The sequence below is a fragment of the Cnephaeus nilssonii genome, assembly GCF_951640355.1.
Source record: "Cnephaeus nilssonii genome assembly, chromosome: 14".
NCBI classification, from domain to species: domain Eukaryota; kingdom Metazoa; phylum Chordata; class Mammalia; order Chiroptera; family Vespertilionidae; genus Cnephaeus; species Cnephaeus nilssonii.
Genome location: NC_137085.1, coordinates 38,658,044 through 38,680,685, shown reverse-complemented (window position 1 = coordinate 38,680,685; position 22,642 = coordinate 38,658,044). Strand labels below are relative to the sequence as shown.

Below are 22,642 nucleotides of genomic sequence, written 5' to 3'. Positions count from 1 at the left end.
GCCTGAGAAGAATGCCTCCCACTCTAACCAAGTGTTCATTGATAAGAACTGATCTCAGCCTGCAAAGGAAACAATATATATAAGGTTTATTAAACCCTTAGATAAAGGAACTATGTGTTGGTCAAACAAAGAATTATAATACAAGAACAGAATAAGATTGAGGTCAGGAGGGTTACCATCCTTCTAAGTTATTTTTATCAGTCAACTCTTTTTGGTGGCTAGGAGTGATCCTGGACCAGATACAAGTTCTATTGCATCCTTTAGGCTGCTTTTAGTTACCAATGGTACAAAATTCAACCCAAACCAGCTTAAATACAAAAGGAATTTATTGGCTCACTTATTCAAGAAGTCTAGGGCTAGAAGTGGGATGAGGTACTGCTGAAACTAAGGCTCACACCATGACATTAGGCACTGGCTTATTTCTGTCTCTCCCTTCTATCTTTTGTTATGTTGGCTCCATTCTCACTGGAAGTCACCCCTCACATTGGCAGGATGGCTGCCAGTGTGCCAGGCTTCACATCCTTTTGGGTCCACGTCCAATAGGAAAAAGGCCCTACTCTGATCCAAGTCTCAGAAAAAGTTCTATGGTACCTCATTTGCTCAAAAAAGGCATTTAACAGTTTCCATGGTATAAATACTCCCATCATTACCAATTTCAAGCTTCAACGGTGATGTCACTTAATTTGGAGTTGGGAAGAGAGGTGAACCATTATATAGTTTTTCTACCATACACATACATTTGATACAAGCAACCTCAAGAGTATAGCTAATAATCAAATGTAAAATAACAAGGGAGTGATGAGTTTTTATAACTTCTTTAATTGAAAGTTTTATAACTTAATTTTTAATAATAGCTGTGTCTAACAACTAACTTGTAAAATTCCTACAAAATTAACATTGGCACCCTAGCCAGTTTGGCTCAGTGGATAGAGCATTGGCCTTTGGACTGAAGGGTCCCAGTTTCGATTCCAGTCAAGGGTGCATGCCCAGGTTGCAGGCTTGATCCCCAGTAGAGGGTGTGCAGGAGGCAGCCAATCAATGATTCTCTCTCACCATCGATGTTTCTATCTCTCACTCCCTCTCCCTTCCTCTCTGAAGTCAATAAAAACCTATTTTTAGAAAAAATTAACAATTGCTTTCACAAGCTGGGGCAAACCAGATTCAACACACCACTCTTTTTAGATAGAATCTTATCTTCTGTAATTGTTTTCTTTCTTTCAGTATCAAATCTCCCACCCAGAATTTCCTGGCTTTTTCTTCATTAGTGCCCCCACTCCAATGTTATCAGTAGGCCACAGAATCATTATTTTTTGTTCATTTCCATCAGCAATCAAAGAAAAACAAATTTAATCAGTAATGTCTTAGCAAAGACTTTTAATATAGCACACAGTTATGGAGTTCTATTCACTGCCACTGTAGTGGCATGGACAATTTCATTTTCTATCACTGCAAATTTCATTTTCTATCACTGCATTTTCTATCACCTGCCACAAATTTAACAGCTTAAAATAACATCTATGACCTCACAGTTTTAGAGGTCTCTGTTGTCTGCTTAGGGTCTCCTAGGGTCAAAATCAAGGTGTCAGCCAGGCTGGCTCTTACCTGGAAGCTGTGAGGAATAATTTTTTCCCTAAGATACCCAGGTTGCTGGCAGAGTTCAGTTTCCTGTGACTGCAAGACTGGGGTCCCCACTTGCTTTTCTGGCTGTGGGTCAGGAGTCTTATTCTCAGCTCTGAGAAGCCACTTTCTGGTCTTGTGAATGTCCCTCCTTCCTCCCCTTTATTTTATTTTATTTCTTTTTAAATATATTTTTATTGATTTCAGAATGGAAGGAAGAGAGAAAGAGAGAAAAAGAATCATTGATCTGCTACCTCCTGCATGCCTCACACTGGGGATCAAGCCCGCAACCCAGGCATGTGCCCTGACCAGGAATCAAACCATGACCTGGTTCATAAGTCGACCCTCAACCACTAAGCTAGCCAGCCTTCCTCCCGTTTAAAGCTGACATTCATGCATTGAATCCTCTTCATGCTCAGACCCTTCCTGACTTTCCCTCTTGCTACCAGCCAGAGAAAACGCTGCTTTTAAAAGGCTTATGCGATTAGATTAGGCCCCAATCTCCCTTTGGCTTTAATGCAACATAATTGTAGGCATGATACCTCATCCCATTCATAGTCCTGGGGATTAGAGTGAGAAATCCTGAGGGGCTATTTTAGGTTTTTCCTACAAAAGTCTTTTGGAAATCAATTTAGCAAAATGTGTCAAGTCTTTTCAATGTTTGTTCTATTTGAATTCACCAATTCCTTGCTGGAAAATATAAACAGAACCAAAGTGTTCACAAAAATAAAATTTGTTTTTGTTTATAATTTAAAACTACTTCACAGCACTTTAAACGTAAGTTGGTAAAAACTATACAAAATATGCTATAATGGTTAACACATAAAAATAAGCAAGAAATAAAAGTTTATGTACACTACCATTTCAAGTGGATTTCTGAAATTACAAGCCTATGTGGATTATGCAAGCTATAAACTGTAAAAAGCAAAGATAAACAACATTGTCTGCCCCCAAAGAGCTCAATATTGAGTCAGAAAACCAGACATGTGTACAAATAAAACGGGGGAGAATGCAAGCAAAGCAACAATTCAAGGAAAAAACAATAAAATCATTGGAACACAGAGAACGTTAGAAAAAGCAAATTGTTGCATCTATGCTATTTTGGGAGAAAAGTTGAGGGAAGTGTTTAGGAGAATAAAAGGGATATGAAGAGCTCAGTAACCATGGGCAGCAAGTCTCCACTAGACTTTTCTGTGGTCTGGAAAATGGCAAGCACTTTTCACCTGACCTTGAAGGCACAGGTCAATTTCAACTACATGAGATAAAGGGCATTAATCCTCAGGCAGACCTGGGCTCCTTGAAGTTAGTAGAGGCCAATAAATAGAACAAGCAGATGGTATCTTTGTTGGACCCTACCTTCTCTCCCTATATCATTTCTTTCTTGTGCTCTTGTTCTCAAGACACTAATGAGCCTTAAAAAAAAAAGGCGGGGGGAGTTCCACAAATGTCAAAAAATATTGGCTCAGTACCAGTTTGACCAACTATGCCCTCACTTCAGTTTCAAAAATACATCTTGCCCTAAGCGGTTTGGCTCAGTGGATAGAGCGTCAGCCTGCGGAATGAAGGGTCCCAGGTTCGTTTCCAGTCAAGGGCATGTACCTGGGTTGATATATAGGCACATCCCCTATATATCTTAAAAAACAAAATATCTCATTCCATCCATTCATAAACTACTCCTAAGTACAAAGCTCTTTTTATTTTTCCCTAAACTTCCTCCCTTGTCATTTTAGCAGCAGTGAAAGCTCCTTAATAGTCTCCCTCCCATAAACCTACCATTTTGAAAGGATTTGTGAAGATTACAGGAGGGAAAAAACAGCAGACTGCTTGCTCTATACAATAATCTGGAACCAAAGACACACCCATCATTGTTCACAAGGCTTTCTTCATGGCAAAACAAATAGACTCAAATGAGTGGTGTTAAGTAACTAGATCATTAACTGGATTTTCTTACATGATTTCTCAGCAGATATAGAAACTGGAGATTGTTCTTTCACAATCCCAAACAGTGATTTGCTCCAAAATCAGGAGAAATTTAAACTCAATTTTCACTGAAGTGATCCAAGTTTTGGTTAAAGGGCCATACATTCAACAAACACATTGGCCAAATGCTTGACCTTTAATGAAATGTTTATCTCCCCATAGTTTTTCATTCTCTAAAAAGCAATCATAGTTCCATCCCAGCCGAAGAGTTTCTTAATAGAATCCTATTTATACCTTGATTGCCTAAGAGCATTCAGGCTTCTACAAGAAGCCCCTCCTTTCTCTCAAGTCTTAAAAAACTCAAATGTTAGAGTTTGGCTACAAAGCCATAGGTAATCTTAGGATAAGGTGACCAGATTTTAACATTGGTAAAGCGAGACACCATTGCCCCGGGCGTGGGTGGGGGGGTTCTTGATTAAAAATTTGGTCTATATGGAGCAACAAAAATGTTCATAGAACGCAAAAATAGTATTGTAATATATTTTTTTAAATTTCAACATAAGTACAGTTTACAAATATAGTAAATAAAAAATTATGTATAGTATTATTTTATTCTTTGGCATATTTCTCATTTGAGTGAATTTTTTTTTAGTAGATTGCTGTCGTTGTTTAAAAGGTCATGAATTTGTCATAACGTAAGTCATAAGTGTCACTTTCAAGGCCGGCGCTAGACTTTTTGCTGCCACTATAAAATATAAATAATACGAATACTGTCTGCTAAATTCAAGAAAATTTATGTATTTATGAAATAAATAAATAAATTACTTACCTAAATTATCTGAATAGCTGATTTGTAATGACATCACTTGTTTAACTAGCTTACTAGCACGCAGTACGATGTGTATCGTCTGAGAGACAGTTACAAAATGTTTTCGTCGTTGCCAATCCCCAAAAATGCCATTGTTCATTAAGTCCAAACAATGGTGGTCGAATTCTAACAACTGATCAACAATGCGAACTTTGATAAGCAGTTCTCGATAATCAGTTCTCAACAATTATTTGTTATTATTAAAGTTTAACATTATAAAATTAACAAAAATAATATAAAACTCGTATCGTGGCTAAATAGCCACATGGCCGCCGAAAACCGTATATTCCCTTCCCGTTCTCCCGCCGTTTCCTAGCTTGTCGTGCATTCTTTCCAAAAATCGGGACTTTTTTAAAACGCCGCGGGACGTGGGACAAATTGTTAAAAATCGGGACTGTCCCGCCAAAAGCGGGACGTCTGGTCACCTTATCTTAGGAGTGCTGAGAACATTGGAAAAGGAAAGAGGGCAGCAAGCCAGTCTTTTCCTGTCACTTTTACTTTGAATCCATGTAGGAAACCCCTTACAATACAGGATTGGAAAGTGGCCTGAGAACTAAGCTTAAGGCCCTTTTTTATTGTTGTTAATTCTCACTCGAGGATGTTTTTTCCATGGATTTTTAGAAAGAGTGGAAGGGAGGGAAAGAGGGAGGAGGAGAAGGAGGAAGTTTGAGACACCGAGCCAGCGGGAAGGGGGGTGGGGGGCGCATGGTATGGGGGAGCATTGATTGGTTGCCTCCCGCAGTCACCCAGACGAGGGCCAGGGATCAAACCTGCAACCCAGGTACATGCCCTTGACCGGGAATCACATCCATGACCCTTTGGTCCAAGGGCTAACACTCTAACCACTGAGAAACACTGGCCAGGACATGAGGCCCTTCTAAAACATCAGTTCCTGTGCAGGCCCTTCAATGAAGCTGACTGTGAACTTTAATATATTTGGAGCACTGTGAAACTTGTAAAATGCATCAGCTACTGCATCTACCTCCACAGTCAAGGTCAAAGAATTTTGGCAGCTTTGGGGAAAAGGGAATGAAGAGCTTTTTAAGATCTATAAAACATGTAGATAGAAGGGAATCACTGAGGAAGATGGCTTGACATGGAAGAAGAAGAATTTCTTTTCAAGACACAGAGAGTTAAAAAAAAAAAAAAGACACAGAGAGTTAATTCAAAGAGACCTGGTTTTCAAATGCCAGATAGCTTCCTTTCTATCTTGGCTCTGTGTGACACTGGCCGAGTCACTTGAAATAATGTATATGGCTGTGCTTGTGTACAGTAAACTTGTAAACTGGAGAATAACTGAAGTGTAAACTTTTACTGTTGGCCATTTTAAAAGGTAATTCTTGGCCCTTTAAAAAAAAAAAAAAACACATATGAGAGCATTTGAGATTTTGCTTCCCAGCATTGGCATCAGTTTGGTTCAAATAAACTCATAAAAATTATAAAAAATAAAATAAAGGACAAAAGGCACACACATTCTGACATCGGGCCTCACCTATGTGCAGCTCTATACTCCTTCCAAGGTAGACAGGGCTTTACATTGTCCCAGATCAGACTTTTTCAAAAATCTCCCTGGTTTCTTCTACTTCTGGGCTAAAAAACAAAAAACAAACACCCAGTTGTTTATTAATTTCGTGTGTAACCTGCTTAGAAGTCTTTGCCTACCGAAACCGGTTTGGCTCAGTGGATAGAGTGTCGGCCTGCGGACTCAAGGGTCCCAGGTTCGATTCCGGTAAAGGGCATGTACCTTGGTTGCGGGCACATCCCCAGTAGGGGGTGTGCAAGAGGCAGCTGATCGATGTTTCTCTCTCATCGATGTTTCTAACTCTCTATCCCTCTCTCTTCCTCTCTGTAAAAAATCAATAAAAATATATTTTTTTTTAAAAAAAAGAAGTCTTTGCCTAATGGACACGAGGCGGCAGGAGTAGGGGCTGGCCATCCTCACCCCACCTGACCTTCCTCCGTTGTGACATCAGAGCTGTTGGCAGGGTGAAGGATGGGGATGTTGGAAAGGAGGGAGAAGACCACATGAATGATTCAGGAGGCCACACCGCAACCCTTGCTCTTTTTCCTGCTGTCTCGCCAGCCCCTCTGAGCAGCAAAGACAGGAGAAATCTGTAAGGTTCTTCTTTGTCATTTGGCGCCATCTGTTTCCTTTCTCATTCCTTTCCTGAAAACTTTTTTCAATAAACACTATGAAAGGGACACCAGAGGATGTCTACAGAAACAAATCATCTTTCCTCAAATGTAGACTCTTACTTTGGGCATTTGCAGAAGTCTCCTATGCTGTTCTTTCCTCCACATCTTGAAGTTACCAGAAAAAATAAAGGGCATGGTGCTCCCTTATTTCCTACAGCTGGGTGAGGTAAAGAGTTTATGATTCCTTCCACAGAAAGGCGTTCAACACATATTTCCTGGAGATCTAAAATATACCAGGCACCACATGGGGTGATGGAGATAAAGTCAAATAAATTGGAATTGCTCTGGGAGACTTGTTCCCGAACATTCAGGACATCACCTCATTCCACTTTGTACCCCAGTGCATAGCAGAATTCTACTACACAATAGTTGTCCCATAAATATTTGTGAAGTGCCTATATGCTCCCAGAAATCATTGTCTACAGATGAATAACACTGGACCCTTGTGTCCTCTCAAGATGGTGGCAATTACAATGTTACCTTTGGCCAGGGGACCACTATTACAACAATAATTAGCATTTATCAAGTACATACAGTTTTTCAGCACTTTGCCCTGGCCGGTGTGACTCAGTTGGTTGGGCTTCGTCCCGTGCACCAAAAGATTGCCAGTTTGATTCCTGGTCAGAGCACATGCCCAGGGATGCTGACTTGATCCATGGTAGGGGGGTGCAGGAGGCAGTCGATCAATGTTCTGCTCTCACATCCATGTTTCTCTCTCCCTGAAAAATCAATAAAAAATATTTTTTTAAAGAAAGAACTTTACATGGAACAATTTGTTTAATCCTTTTAACCATCATAGCAGCCCTATAAAGTAGGCACTATTGTTAGCCAGCATTTCACAGATAAGACACTAAGCCACAGAGAGGCAAAACGACTAGCATAGAAACTGGCGCGAGAGGTTGTTTCTAATCTCCCAGACTGCAGCTGCCTAATCCCCCAGAACCAAACACAAGGAGAGTAAATAGAAACAGGAGCTTTCAAACTGTTTTTTACTGCGATCCACAATAAAAGAAAAAATATACACCAACACCTATTTATAAACCGTAAGCACAAGTTGCAGGAATCAATACTTATCCAAATTACATATCTTCTACCATGCTCTAATTAAGCTGATCAGAACCCACTAATTTGATTTTATGACCCACAGTTTAAAAATTCTGGGTTAAGGGAAAGAACCCAGCCCTACCTGGCTGACCCTGAGCTTGCTGAGCTTAAAGTAGATTCTTTCTTTGAATGTTCCCTTCTGGGGCAACACAATTGCAATGTCTGTGGTGTGCCCAAAGGTTCCTCTAAGGCTCTTTAGACCTGAGCTTCTGGATATTCCCTTTGCCCCTCTTTTGGATCACCTCACCATTCCAGGCTGCCACCTTGGTAATTTCTTCCAGGTATGGCTCCAGACACATCTGCGTATCTGGTCCATGGAAAGCACCCACTTTGCCTCCTTCCCTCTCCCCCTCCACTGAGAGTGAATGTGCCACCTTCTCCCTGCTCAGTTGCCTAAAGCCAATATAGCTAGTTTCTCATACAATCCTCATGTCCCTCCTCCCAATGGGCACATGCTCTGATAGATACCCGTGAAGAGGATAGACAGAGCATGCTGAAATTTATCTCCAAAGGAATCCATCCCCCTTCAACCTCACTCCTCTTTAAGTAGGAGGAGGGAGATGGGCAGAACAGTTTTCCTTCTCTTAGCATGAACTAGGTTTTTTAGAGCTTAGTATTGGAATACAGGGCATTTAGCATCATCTACTGCAAAGATTTTACCTTTGACAGGCTCTTCCAGGAATAAGAACAGTTTCATATTCACATGATTTTACAGTTTCATATTCACATGATTTTACAGGGCTATGGATAAGTGGAGGGAATAGGGAGAAAATGAGCAAAGGCTTGCAGTCTGGAATGATCAATCAGAGTTTGCAGATTACTAGTGTGCATGCGTTTGTTGTCAAAAGTCTGTATGATAGAACTGTGCAGGGGGAAAAGATAGATGTCAAGGAAATAACTTATAACAAGTAGCCCAAGGAGCTTGCCAGGGGCTTCGGACTTAAGCCTGGGCACTCTTCCTGGACATAATTGACTCTCCTGATCCAGTCGGTGCCCCGGATCCTTGTCACGTCCCAATTGCCCTAGAGCCAGACCTTGTTCCTGCCCACAGTCAAGAGGATTAAGGTTATGTGTTTGTGAACTTTCTGCCTTTTTGATGCGTCTGCTAAAAGTTTGATCTCCAATTTTGCTAACTCTATCCTTGCACCTGACACACTCTGGCCAGTAGAGACAAGAGACAAGCAAAGGGTGAGCTGCCATGTCCTGCAAAAGCTGCTAACTAGTGGGCCTAGGGATCACCTACCACTCCACCATCCACAGCTCCCGGGGCCCATGTGCACAACCTCAACAGGGCCAGGCAACCAAGCCTGAGTCTAAGACAGTGTCCCTCTGGAAACAGGTTGACGACCTGGGTTCCACACTCAGCTATGGCATTTTCTATATGTGCAGTTTGAGTCACTGAGCTTATCTTTGACTTTCAGTTTCTTCATCTGAAGTGTAACAATATCTGAAGTGTGGTAACATCTAACTGATGGTGGGGAACCACGAAGTGACGCAAATAAAGGCACAATGAAGCTCCCGTTGCTACAAACTCTAACACTTCCCATTGGTCAATAGATGAAATGGAGAGAATGTAATCACCTATCTCTTGGATCTCCATTGACTTACGTACTATTTCTGAAAGTTCAATGTGCGCCTCGTTATCTGTATTTGACTTTTAAAACTGTGTTGTTGGAAAATTGTTAATTCTCACCTGAGGATATTTTCCCATTGATTTTTAGAGAGAGTGGGAGGGAGGGGGAGAGACAGAAACATCGATGTGAGACACTTGGATTGGTTGCCTCCCGAACAAGCCGGGGATTGAGCCTGCAACCAAGGTACATGCCCTTGACCAGAACTGAATCCAGGACCTTTCAGTCGGAGGGCTGACATGCTATCCACTAAGCAAAACTGGCCAGGGCTAAAACTGTGTTCTTACAAAGAACATGATATCCTCAATGTAGCTAAGCTGCAATAATAGATACTTCATATTGTCCATCCCTTTGCAAGACTGTCTGAAAAGGAAGAAAATACATGTTCATAAAGGGTAGAATCTGAACACTTTCTTCCATCTTCTAAAACTTCAAAAAAGTATTCAGATTAAATCTATAGGAAACAGTAGACAGCAGGTCTAGCTGGTCAAGCTGAGGGCCTGGTGGAAATCCTCATTTGGAAATATGGGTGGAAAAGCAGATTATTATTAGGGGTTTTTAGGTTCAGTAGATTCAAAAACATAATAAAAAACTTCATTTGACAGAAATACTGTACTGGTGTGAGGAACTCTTAATAAATTGGAAACACCAGCAAATCTGTAAGCAAAACAACTCACTGGGCAGCTATAGAAAATATTTTGAAGTCTCAGAGAGGCCTAAAGGAACCCTGAGATTCACCAGGAATTCCCCTGAGTGACTCAGCAATAGGTATTTTGTTTAGTGGATCCAACCCACACCAGGAAATCCCCCTTTTTAGGATTTATTTCCCCTTTGCTTCCAGAAAAGTGCTTATGGTGCTATTATGTATACAAAATGAAATTGTTGACATGGAACTAGAGAATGGGAACCTTGAGGGAGGAAGAGGCAAGTGAGCTAATTAATTCAAACAAAAGTTTAAGTATAACTTAGCAATGGAGGCCTTTAATCAAATGCAGTCTTCAGTAGAACCCACAGACATAAAACTGTTAAAGTACGCAGGGTGAGCAGGGGCAGAGATTCCCTTGCTTGCCCTTCACCCCGGGCACTTCCAAGAGGCCCTCAGGATCTTTGCAGAACATTTTGAAAATCAGCTTAGGTAGTTATTAGAGCTCCTGTGATTGAACATAAGCCCTGAGCTTCCTGCCAAGCAAGATAAAAAAGGGAAACACTATATGTTATATGTTTTTTCTTCTTCAGATTATGAAGGTTTTATCAGTCCTGGAACAGTCTAACTTAGTATAAGAAATGCTTTTTTTGAATGGCTGAAGGAGTGCATGGACAGCATGTACTCAGGTTATCATTTCCTTCAGAGTTAGATAAGGGTGCTAGATATGTGTCTTTTTCTTTAACTGCCCAGTTATCTAATCCCCTCCTTATGTGTAAAGATTTGTCTCCCACTCTGAGTCTTGGCGGAAAAGCACATCTCAGTACAGAAGCTGAAACAGCCAGATACTCAGTTTCCCAGCCCCCCTTGCAGCTAACACTTGGATAGGTGTCCAAAGCTGGACCAATCAGATGCTGATCGGATAAAGATTACTCTCTGGAACAGGGGCAGCCAGCAGTGTGGAGGATGTGGTTCTGGTGGCATTTGGTGGGACTGGAGCCTCTTTGCTCCGCACCAGTGGCACTGTCCTCAATGAACTGGCTCTAAGGTGTGACTTTGGCTCTGGCTCTGACCCTTTGGTTCAGAGGTCCCCTTCTCTCACCCAGTTTCCAGCTTTCCTATCCATTTCTCTGAGCTAACCATGATTCTCCCAATAAATTCCTTTCCTGCTCAGACCAGCCAGAATCCATTTCTGTTACTTGCAACCAGTCAGATTCAACTTCAAATGGTAATAACGTATGAGGCTTAGGTCTGCTATGGAACACACAAAAGATGACAGAGTGCACTGAATAATATTTGTGTTTAACTTAACAGAACTCAATTACCATATTTTCCGGAATATAAGACGACTTTTTAATCCAGGAAAATCTTCTATATGCCCAGTCGTCTTATACGACGGAAAATACGGTATATGGGCTCGTTGGACAAGAGTATAAGAGAGAAGAGAAACTTTTTTATTTTATTTGTTCAGTTATCCTTGGCTGTTCAAAATCAACCAAGGCCACTACCGTCCCAGAATAATGAAGCCTTAGCCAAAATACAGACACGAAAAAAATAAAACCTCAGGTTTGAGCTTAAGAAGACCCATGTTTTAACAAGTTAAAGATAAGAAGTTGTCATGGGTAGTTTTGACTTCCATATCTGCCTTTTGGCCATGCTTGCTTACTTTACAACCTGACCCCTTAATAAGACGAGGCTCTGCTACAGATAGCAATAGTGAGTACTCAAGACTCCTAACTGGACAGGGACTGGCCCCACCCTTTTCCCATTCACCCCTCAGCAGCTCACCTCTCCTCAGTATCCTGGGAGACCCAAGGAAATAGTACTGGTTCAGAGCACTGATATTTTAAAAAGTCTATTAAAATCTATCCTGGAGGCAGGCAATTTGACTTCTAAAATCTAGTTCCAAAGAGAAAAAAATAAATATTTTATAGGTGATGCCTTTGTTCATATTTTCTTCACTCCTAATTCATTGCTTATACCTGTTTCCATTAGAGAATAAAGGGAAGGGGGGAGAGCAAAAGGGGAGGAGAGGAGAAAATGAAGGTGCGGGAAAGGAGGAGAAGAGGAGGGAAGAGGTCATCTATTTTAAGTTTTACATCAGAGCACATGTCTTAATCTGTTCAGGCTACTATAACAAAATAGCATAGACTGGGTAAGTACAACAGAAATTTATTTCTCACAGTTCTGGAGGCTGGAAGTCCAAGGTCAGAGTGCCAGTGATCAAGTTCTGGTGAGAGCCCTCTTCTGGGTTGCAGATGTGGCAGAGGAAAACTAATTGTTCTCCCTACTCTTAGGAGGTCCTTCCAGCTGGACGAATAATCAAAATGATATAAGGCAGGTTAACAGGAAAAAAATCAAGTGTCAATATGTGTGTACAGGATATTCATATTCAGACAGTAAGGCAAAATTAGGTATATACCATTCTAGAAGGTAAGGGATGCCAAAGAGAAGGCAATTTACAAGGAGATGCATAGTTAATGTTTAGTAAACAAATGTTTGTCGGGCCATCTTGAAACAATGGGACACAGAGATGATTTTGACCAAATGTGTCTACCACACCTAGTTCATATTCAACTATAGTTATCTATGTATGATCTCTCTCTTCCCGGAGCAGGTCCGCTAAATCAGCTCGCCAACTCATGTTGCACGGACCACCTGGTGGTCCATGAGGTCGAAAGTTTGGCGACTGCTGCTCTAAATCCTTTTAGGCACTTAGAGGGAAAGTCAAAGATTGCCCTGAGTCTTTTTCTTAAACATAAGCAGCTTAAAATAACAGCCCAAAAGACATATTTTGGGGTAGCATGCTCTGCTTCCTCTCAGACTGCTGACTTCTCATTGTATACTCACTTGTCAAGAGAGCTACAGCCCTCTCTGGAGTCCTTTTATAAGGGCACTAATTATACTGCTGAAGGCTCCATCCCATGACCTAATAACCTCCCAAAGGCCCTACCTGCTAATACTTGGGTGTTAGGACTTCAACATATGGATTTGAAGGGGAATATATTCAGTTCTCATCCAACGTTGGCATCTTGTGAACCTCTACACTTCACCTAGACTCTTCAGATTTGAAATGCCAATGCCATTTTAAATCCATACCTATGCCCCCTAATTTAAACACCTATACATCAAGATAAAATGTGCACATGAGTAACACAAACCTGCATGGTAATTAGGAAAAGGGTTACTACGTTCTAATAAAGACTGGAAAAAGAAAGTCCTCAGGAGTTGGCGAACTACAGGCCTGTAAGCCAAATCCTCCTGGCCTCAATAAAAATTTGAAACATAGCCATGCCCATTTATGTATGTATTGTTTGTGCTCACTTTTTCACCATGGCAAAACTCAAAAGTATTCTCTGGCCCTTTACCAAAAAAGAAAGAAAGCCTGTCAACCCTGCTATAGCTAAAGGGAAAGTTTACGGTCTTTAGCACAGGGCCACCCAAAATGTAGTCTATAGACTGCTACTGTGCTGGGAACTGTCTGCTACTGAAATTGAGTGTTTAAAAATCTTTTATAGCATTTTGACATTGCCAAGACATTCAATGTGACTTTTTTAGTGGTTTTATGCATTTTAAGTATTAATTCATGAATGATTAGAAGTAATAATTTTAGAAGTCACAATTTTATAAGAAAAAGGAGATTAAAAAGAAAAAGGAGGTAATACTCCTGATTTTTAAGTACTCCCTTAAAAGATAAAATTCAGCCCTAGGAGGTTTCATCCATAACATAGGTTTTGCCTTGCAGAGCCAAGGAAGCTTTAAAAAGTACCGTATTTTCCGGCGTATAAGACGACTAGGCGTCTAAGACAACCCCCAACTTTTCCAGTTAAAATATAGAGTTTGGGATATACCCGCCCTATAAGATGACACCTGGCATATAAGATGACCCCAGACTTTTGAGATTTTCCTGGGTTAAAAAGTCGTTTTATATGCTGGAAAATACGGTATTTGTCCCACAAGCTGGGTTCCCAGTGAAGGTCTCTCTAATTCTGTTTATATAGTAAGGTCAGTATCAGAGGAAAATTAATGTATAGTTATATACAGAGCACTTTCTGCACATAGGTATTGAAGAAATTGAAATACAGCCTAAGAGCTCTAGAAGCTTACACTCTAGGGGTCTTAGGTGTAAAAAAAAAAAGGTGGAGTCTAAAAGCTAAGATGATTATAAAAATACAAGAAATTGGGAGTTTGGGGGCAAACCCTATGAACAGAATATTGGGGAGTTGGTATGTGAATTCATATATTCATGAATGCTGCTAGAATATATCCATTGCCCTTCTGTTAAGTGCCTTTCAATCTACCTGAATTCTATACCCCACTGATCTGTTCCAAGACCCCCAGTAGATGCCTGTAACTGCAGATATTACCACACCCTATATATGCTACATTTTTCCTATACATACAATGATAAAGTTTAACCTTTTGCACTCGGATGTCGAGATTAAAATTACTCTTTGAATATATCAATAATTTGAAATATAGAAAAAAGCGAGTGCAAAGGGTTAATTTATAAATTAGGTATAAGAGATTAACAACTAATAATAGAAAAATTATAACAATATACTGTTATGTGAATGTGCTCTCTGATAACTGATTGGATAACCTAGCGGGCAAGTAAATTACTGACAGGGAACAAATACAGCATGGATACACTGGACAAAGGGATGATTAACATTTTGAGTGGAATAGGTGAGAGACTTTAAAATTGATTTTGAGGAAGGGAGAGGGAGAGAGAACATGTCTCCTGTACGTGCCCCAACCAGGGATCAAACCTACAACCACGGTATGTGCCCTGACCCGGGACCCAAACCCAAGAACCTTCGGTGCATGGGACAATGCTCTGAGCCACACCACCCAGGACCAGGTGAGAGATTTCATCATGCTCTTAGGTGAACAATGAGAGCAAAGAAAAAAGGAAAAATAAAAACAAATGGGACTACATCAAACTAAAAAGTTTCTGGACAACAAAGAAAACCATCAACAAAAGAAAAAGACAAACTACTGAATAGAAGATATTCGCCAAAGATACATCTAATAACAGATTACTAACCAAATTTTTAAAGAACTCAATACAACTTAACACCAATAAATCAAACAATCCAATTAAAAAATGGGCAGATGACCCAAATAGACACTTCTTCAAAGAAGATGGACAGATGGCCAATAAACATATGAAAATATGCTCAACTTGTCACCAGAGAAATGCAAATTAAAACCACAATGAGATATAACCTCACACCTGTCAGAATGGCTATCAATAAATCAACAAACAAGTGTAGGCAATAGTATCATAAATTGTCCCAGGCACTGTGGAAAACAAAGGTTTGTCAAAAGTTAAAAATACAACTATTTATCCTATTTCTCTCTCTCCCCCAATTTTTTTGGGGGGGAGGGAACCAAAAGTTTTGGTGACCTTAAAAAAAAAAATGCAACTATCTTATGACCCAGCAATTCCACTTCTGGATATTTATCTGAAGAAATTCAGAACACTAATTCAAAAGTCATGGGGATGTCAAGTCCAGCATGGGAACATAGTCAATATAATCTATAATAATAAAAGCATAATATGCTAATTTGACCAGACAGCCATACAACCTTCCGGATGAAGCCGGGGCTGCGAGGGCCAAGTCCCTTTCCCGAATTTCGTGCATCGGGCCTCTAGTATAACTGTGTGTGATGCCAGGTGGGTTCTGTAAGTATTATAAACTAGAGGCCCGATGCATGAAATTAGGCCTTCTTTCCCCCAGCTGCTGGATTCTCTTGCAGCGCCGGCTTTGTCAGGAAGGTTGTCTGGTCTAATTAGCATATTACACTTTATTATAGATACCTAATATTTTGGTTAAGATCAGCTCTCTGTGCAGATTAGGGAAATATGACTTGTAATAAGTTATCTTTAAAATTACCTTCTATATACCTCTATCTCCATCCCAACCAAATCTGATGCCAAAGTGAGTAATACAATGAATGTACTGCTTCTGGGGCCAAAAGACTCTGAAATCAATCTCTTAAAGTAGTCAAAGACTTTAACTTCCTGCCAATATAAACAAGTCTCCAGTGACCAAACATCACTTCTTAGTTGTTAGGAAGAAAAAAATGCATAGTATGAAGATTACATAACTAAGACTTTATTTATACTTTACCCCCAAGCTACAAGCACTCTTATCATTAAATTACATTGTGCATACACAATCACAAGTTTGTTTGCTCAGGAACATACAATCACATTAAATATAATTTTCTATTTCATAGCTTAATTGGCTCATAAACAGTTTCCCTAGGAGGAAAACCAAGTGTTTTGTGTTCTTTAAGAAACTGGCATATATAAATGAAGTGCTACGTGTTCACTTAAGACTTTGAGTAAACCTAAAAGATGAAGCTTTTGGGGGTTTTCATAGTGAAGGATGGAATGGTGGCGATAGATGCAATCCTTTGTAAGTCAGGATATTCTAAATGGAAAAAAATTGACATGCGATTGTTTAAAGGAAAAAAATAAAGTAAAGAAAAAATGTTGACTATCTACTCTTAAGAGAACAGTGCTATCTATACAATACAAAAATGAAACCTACAAATTCAAAATACACTCATTTTAATGTTTTAAAAGACAGACCAAAAAAAACTGATAGACAGAGAGAGTCCAGACCAATCATAGCTGAGGCAGATGTTTAAAAAAACAAAAACATGATGATTTGACCTCTAATTTTCCATAAAGGAAATTAGTCATGACTAATTAAAATTTCACAAGTATTCATGTGTGTATTAATAATTTAATGCACAAAATATAAATACAATGTATGAATTTTCCCTCTTATGTTTATAATAAGCTATCAAACCTGTTTTAATAATTTACTTTTATAAGCCTTCTCGGTTTAGCAGCACATGCTATACAAGTACATACATGCTAGTCTTTTACTATAATTAGTTTTCATTTCAAACTAGTAACTTGCCTTTTTACCCATAGCTTTATACATTTCATTTCCCTTATAAAACACTTGATATTTCTAGTGGTAAATTTTAGTCAACATATTACATAGAAAGAATCTGGATTTCTAAAATGAATATTTTTAGTACTGTAGCATGATGGGTTTAATTGAATATGAAGCATAATAATAATTACATTGTACTGTTTAAACTAAGTCACAGCTGTAGGAAAATTTTTGGTTTTTCAAGTGTAACCAAGATGAGACTGCAGGTTTATGAGCAGTTAAAATATTAGAGAACAATGAATGAATAAGTAAGTTGATTTTTCATCAGTGGCCATTCATTATTTTGCTTTTTGGAACCTGGAAGAAATTGTCTTCTTTGAGTTTCAAATGTTCTGGTAAATCTAGTCGTTTCTTAGCTTCTTCAATATCACCTTGAATTGCTGAAATAAGTGACTCTGCAGAGAGAATACAGATAAAGACAATGAAAACTGCTGCTACACTTTATACTACTCCTATGTTCAACCTCTCCAAAATACTCCCCTCAAGGCTGGCTGTGTCTGTGGAACAGGATAGTTGTCTAGTAATTGTTCTACCCATTCTTCCAGACTTAAGTAAAAAGTCAAAAGATGTCTCTATCTTATTGCAATTTCTTAGAGAAAGGCATTAGCAAAAAGATATATTGCAAATACCTAATGGAACAAATATTCACTCAATTCTCTTCAGCATTTACACTTGTAAACAAAACTCTACAATTAAAACCACTACACTATACTAAGATACTTGATACCATTTGTTTAAAATGTTTTATTGTTTTACACCAAGCATTGCAAAACATCCATCATTCATTACAACTTATTCTTACTTGTTCTTAAAAATATGAAAAGAAAATAAAGGTTTTATTAACTGCATACTGCTGGGTTTAATAACCTATGGTCCATCACTTACTATGTGACCCTGGGCAAATTATGTAACCTCTCTGCAGAATAATTCCTCATGTGGTTGTTGTGAGGATAAAATGAGTTAATCCATGTAAGGCACTTAATACAGTGCCTGGTACATATTAAATGCTCAATTATCTGTACTGCCATGATTATTACTAGTAGAAGCAGAAGTAGCTGCAATAATACTTAAGATGATATAACAAAGAACTTACCTAAAGAATCAAAGTTCTTTTCTGGTCTGAGGTAGCCAGCAATGGCCACATTGAGGATTTCCCCATAGAAGTCCTCTTTGAAGGTATGCATGATATGAGTTTCCTACAGTCAAGAAATGTTTAGAAAAAAAATGTTACCATCACATTACAGAAGAAAGCTGAAATTTGAAATACACATATTAATAGTGTAGTAATTTAAATGAAACAATCAACCCTGGTTAGATCTTGGGTTAAAACTTAAAAATAGTTTTTCCTGAATTCTTCCACTGTTCCTGTTCCTGCCCCTGGCCTTACATGTAAACATTAGTACTGAGTAAGGTAGAAGTTACACCACAAATCTAGCATGATTTGCTGTTTATAGAAAAAATGCCATGTAGCAAAGTAATTAAGAGTCTTACCAAGGTGAAAAAACTGAGCAAAGACATCAAAGAGGGAATGATTGTAAAGTATTAAGAGATGTTACCACTAATAGAACTAGCTCTAAAGTTAACCAGGATCCATGTATCTCTAACACACTTATTTCAGAAACTTCTGAGGGCTATCCTAAAGTTAACCAGGATCCATGTATCTCTAACACACACTCATTTCAGAAACTTCTGAGGGCTATCAAAGCTGAAGACTGATGTGGGGGTAGAAGAGCCCAAGCAGGTTCCTGATCTAGGAATGGTGTAACAAATGGGCACAACATGTGTTGAAACAAAATGGTGCAGGGGGTAGAAACAGCTCTGGAAATCTGAATTTAGTAGGTGCCTATAAAAAAAAAACAAATCTGAGCTCAAAAAGCAGAAAAAGCAATGTAAAGAGCAAGCAAATGCACAAGGCAGTTGAGGCTGGATTGGGATGGTGGCACTGGGAACTGAGAAGGTTACACAATTTAGAAACAGGTAACTTGAGACTAGAAGTATATTTTGAAGTGTATGACTTAAGAAAATTTAATCTATAAAGTGATCCTTAAATATGAAGCATCTGTTATAAATAGCTAAGTATTGCTAGGCCATTCATTAATAAAACTTGAGATATAAGAGCAATTTATGCTTAATATAAAAATGACCTACCTAAAAGAAATCAAAGACAAATATCTGAGTAACTCTTTCTTACCCAACATAGTAAGTTCACCCTGCACTTAATTTGCACATAGAATTTTCTATTAAGTTAAGTTTTTTTCTCTCTTATATAAAACTAGAGGCCCAATGCATAAAATTCATTCAAGAGTGGGCCTTCCCCCCGCCGCCGCCGCCGCCCCCCCCCCCGCCCCCCCCCCGCCGCCCCCCCCCCGCCCCCCCCCCCCCCCCCCCCCCCCCCCCCGGCTGCCTGCAACTGTCTTCCCTCTGGCACCCGGACTGGGCTTCCCCCCGAAGCCCAGCTTCGGGGAAGGCTGTCCGGTCTAATTAGCATATTATGCTTTTTTTATTATAGATAACCTAGTCTCTCAATGTTTTGAGTTTGTTTGGGTGGGGACAGGGTCATGATCCTTTCAGGACATTAATATGGGCTCTCTCCAAGTGTCCCTAACTAAGCCTCTGCATGCAAATTAATGGTATTTATGGATTTTATGAAGCCCATTAAAAAAGAGACCTGATTTAAACTATTTTTAAAAAGAAAATATGGATATTAGAAACTTTTCTTAAAGCTCTTATTAGAGCTTTGATTTTGTTAGATAACTAAATTGTTTGTTTATACAAGAGTTGAACTTAAGCAAGGAAGTACTGTAGCAAGAGCACCAAGTTACAGTCTCAGGTCACACATTTGGCTTTTAAAAGGATACCTTCACCTCTCTGGGCTCAGTTTTCTCATCTGTAATTGAGGATGAGTTAGAAGACATAGGTGCTTCCATGGCTTTGAACTAATAAATTTGACTTGCCTCCTTTCTTTTCAGTAAAATTTTGAACCAAAAGGAAACTAAGATATGTAAGAGCTTGACACTATTTTAAGAGAAACAGCAAAAATGTCCACTTTCCCTAAACTTATATACAGATTCAATGCTATGCCAAAATCTTAGGGTTGTTTTTTTTTAATGACAAAAACTGAGGAACAAATAACCAGAGACATAGAAGCATGAAACAGACTGAGGAATCTCAGAGGGGGGTGAGGAAGGAGGGGAGACGGGCAGGAAGAGATTAACCAAAGAATTTATATGCATATATGCATAACCTATAAACACAGGCATGAGAAAGCCTGAGGGGGAGGAGGGTGAAGGGTGAAATGGGGTGTCACTGGGGGGAAAAAGGGGACATCTGTAATATTTTTAACAATCAAATTTTTAAAAGCTATAAGGCATATAGAAAACAAAGAGTAAAATAGCTTAAGTCTTCTCTTATCAGTAAATACTTTAAATGCAAATGGGTTAAACTCTCCAATCAAAAAGGCAGATTAGCAGAATGATTAAAAGATAGTCAACTATACACTAATGAGATTCACTTTAGATCCAGAAACAAATATTTAAAATGAAGGGAAAAGTTAAATACATTCAAACAGTAACTAAGTACTTGGCTTTTAAATCCTTCAAGTGTAATGCCAAAAACTTAGAATTTAAACTATGTTGTGATTACCACTGATGTAGTCCATACCTCTATATGTATATCTAATACTGCATATTGCTCTAAATCATCATCCCATTTTCAGTTACAGAGTGAAATACATTCTTACCATGGACTTTTTCGTGTTCTTGTAGTATGGGTTCCATCCTATGCTCACCACCATCTTATGGACTTCTCCAGTTCCCACACTGGCCCATCCATAATAAATGCCAGTGGATACATCAGCGGGAAGATTATCTACCACTTGTTCAGGAAAGTTCGCTTAAAAACAGAAGTAAATATTATGAGAGTTCAAGAGTTTAACAACCTTTATTTTCCCCCCATGGACCTCTCCCCCGCAAATGCCCTCACCCCCCTACTGTGTCCATGGCTTCTGCAAGCATTCAAGTCCTTTGATTGATCTCTTACCTCGCCCCCCCACCCCCACCCCGTTCCCTCTGCGGCTGGATGAATTTCTCCTCTTTAGGTTAGGAACAAGGCAACACATTACTCTTTGGAGGCAGAAGGAAACAAGTACATGAACTGCTGGAATTTTTAGACCTGGTCTTTTCTTTTGGAATCACTTGAAATACACATCTCTAAACTCAGACTGCTTTCATAGGTCTGGGGGGGGGGGGCAGCTCTGACTAAAACGAATGTAAACAGACAAAATAAGAGATGTTTCTCATCCAGCTGCCTATGCTATCACTAGGACACAATTTAATAGTAGATTTTCTTACAATAACCCTACAATTGGCTTGAGAATTTAACAATCCGCCCAAATTACGTTTCCTAACGGGCAAGGCTCCTGCCATGCTTGACAGCTCTATCACAACAGGCTACAGAGGTGGCAAAGGGGGACCCCAAAACTCAGCTCTCCTGCTTCCTGCCCTCTCCACCCCTCAAGCCAGGTGCCTGGAGAACCCGAAGCCGCGGCCCAGGACCTGCTCCCTCAGCCCCACTAAAGACCCTCCGCCTAGACAGCGCGGGGATCGGCGGAGGGGAGGGTGTCGCCTCGGTCCGCAGCCCCACGACCCTGCCCCGAGCCCCGACTGACGTCCCGCTCCCACGTGACCGGCCTTGGCGGCTCCGCGCCCCGCCCCCCGCGCTCACCGGTGGGGATGCCCAGCTGCTTGGAGCCGCGGCCAAAGCCCCGCACGACTTCGCCGCGGCAGAAGTACGGCAGGTTCTTCATGACGTCCGCTCGGGACTCGGGCTGCGGCCCAGTCCTCAGGTCCGGAGGAGCCGCCGTGGAGGTGGTGCCCGGACCCCCGGACCAGCCGGGGGACGCGGGCGGGAGTTCGGCCGGCGGGCCGGGCGGGAGCACAACGGGCCGGGAGACGCCGCGGCAAGGCCCTCCCGCTGCTGAGCCAACAGAAGCTGCCTGGCGACTGGGACGCTGTGTCTCTGCCTCGGGAGCGGCGGGGCCGGCCGGAATAAGTGCGATGGGGGCGGGCCTTCGCGGAGGGACCCCCCCCCCCCAACCAATGGAGCGCCACGCGCCTGCGCAGACTCACGGTCCAGAGAAGCGGAGCGCCTCCGGCTTCCGTAGCCCCGCCCACCGCGAACCCGCCTCAGCCTCGGCCCCGCCCCCGCCGTGGCCCCGCCTCCAGGCCGTGCGCTGCTTCTGGGAGCTTTCCACGCCCAGGCCCTTCGAATTGCGGCGGGCACCCCGTTTTTTCCGCCTGGCGGCTTTGAAGGCACCGTTCTGGGACCGTAGTACTAAGTGGGGTTGTTTTTTTCCCCTTCCTCGTTTTCATTAAAATCCTAACGCCAAATAGAAACATTCTTTAGGTCCTGGGCAACCACTAGATTGCTTGTCATTCACCACTCATCCCGCTCTTAAACATTTGTGGTTTTTTAAAATATATTTTATTGATTTTTTACAGAGAGGAAGGGAGAGAGAGAGTTAGAAACATCAATGAGAGAGAAACATCGATCAGCTGCCTTCTGCACACCCCCTACTGGGGATGTGCCTGCAACCAAGGTACATGCCCTTGACCGGAATCGAACCCAGGACCCCTCAGTCCGCAGGCCGACGCCCTATCCACCGAGCCAAACCGATTTCGGC

General features: G+C 40.8%; 1 protein-coding gene across 1 annotated transcript; it reads right to left on the bottom strand.

Annotated features, from left to right (window-relative positions):
* Nucleotides 1-15,452: 15,452 nt before the first annotated feature.
* Nucleotides 15,453-22,023, bottom strand: RFK (riboflavin kinase). The gene is made up of 4 exons (XM_079789819.1): nucleotides 21,685-22,023; nucleotides 20,702-20,853; nucleotides 18,056-18,158; nucleotides 15,453-17,357 (listed from the first exon to the last, which is right to left on the bottom strand). Exons 1-4 carry the CDS (start codon nucleotides 21,764-21,766, stop codon nucleotides 17,227-17,229), a joined length of 468 nt encoding a protein of 155 aa, XP_079645945.1. The 5' UTR covers nucleotides 21,767-22,023; the 3' UTR covers nucleotides 15,453-17,226.
* Nucleotides 22,024-22,642: the final 619 nt, after the last annotated feature.

What these genes read in the sequence shown, in the direction of transcription:
- RFK (XM_079789819.1), bottom strand. Translation starts at nt 21,766, where the DNA reads ATGAAGAACCTGCCGTACTTCTGCCGCGGCGAAGTCGTGCGGGGCTTT. An exon ending in AGAACACGAAAAAGTCCATG is followed by an intron (nt 18,159 to 20,701) that starts GTAAGAATGTAT and finishes TCTTGACTGTAG; the next exon opens with GAAACTCATATCATGCATAC. An exon ending in AAAGAACTTTGATTCTTTAG is followed by an intron (nt 17,358 to 18,055) that starts GTAAGTTCTTTG and finishes TTCTCTCTGCAG; the next exon opens with AGTCACTTATTTCAGCAATT.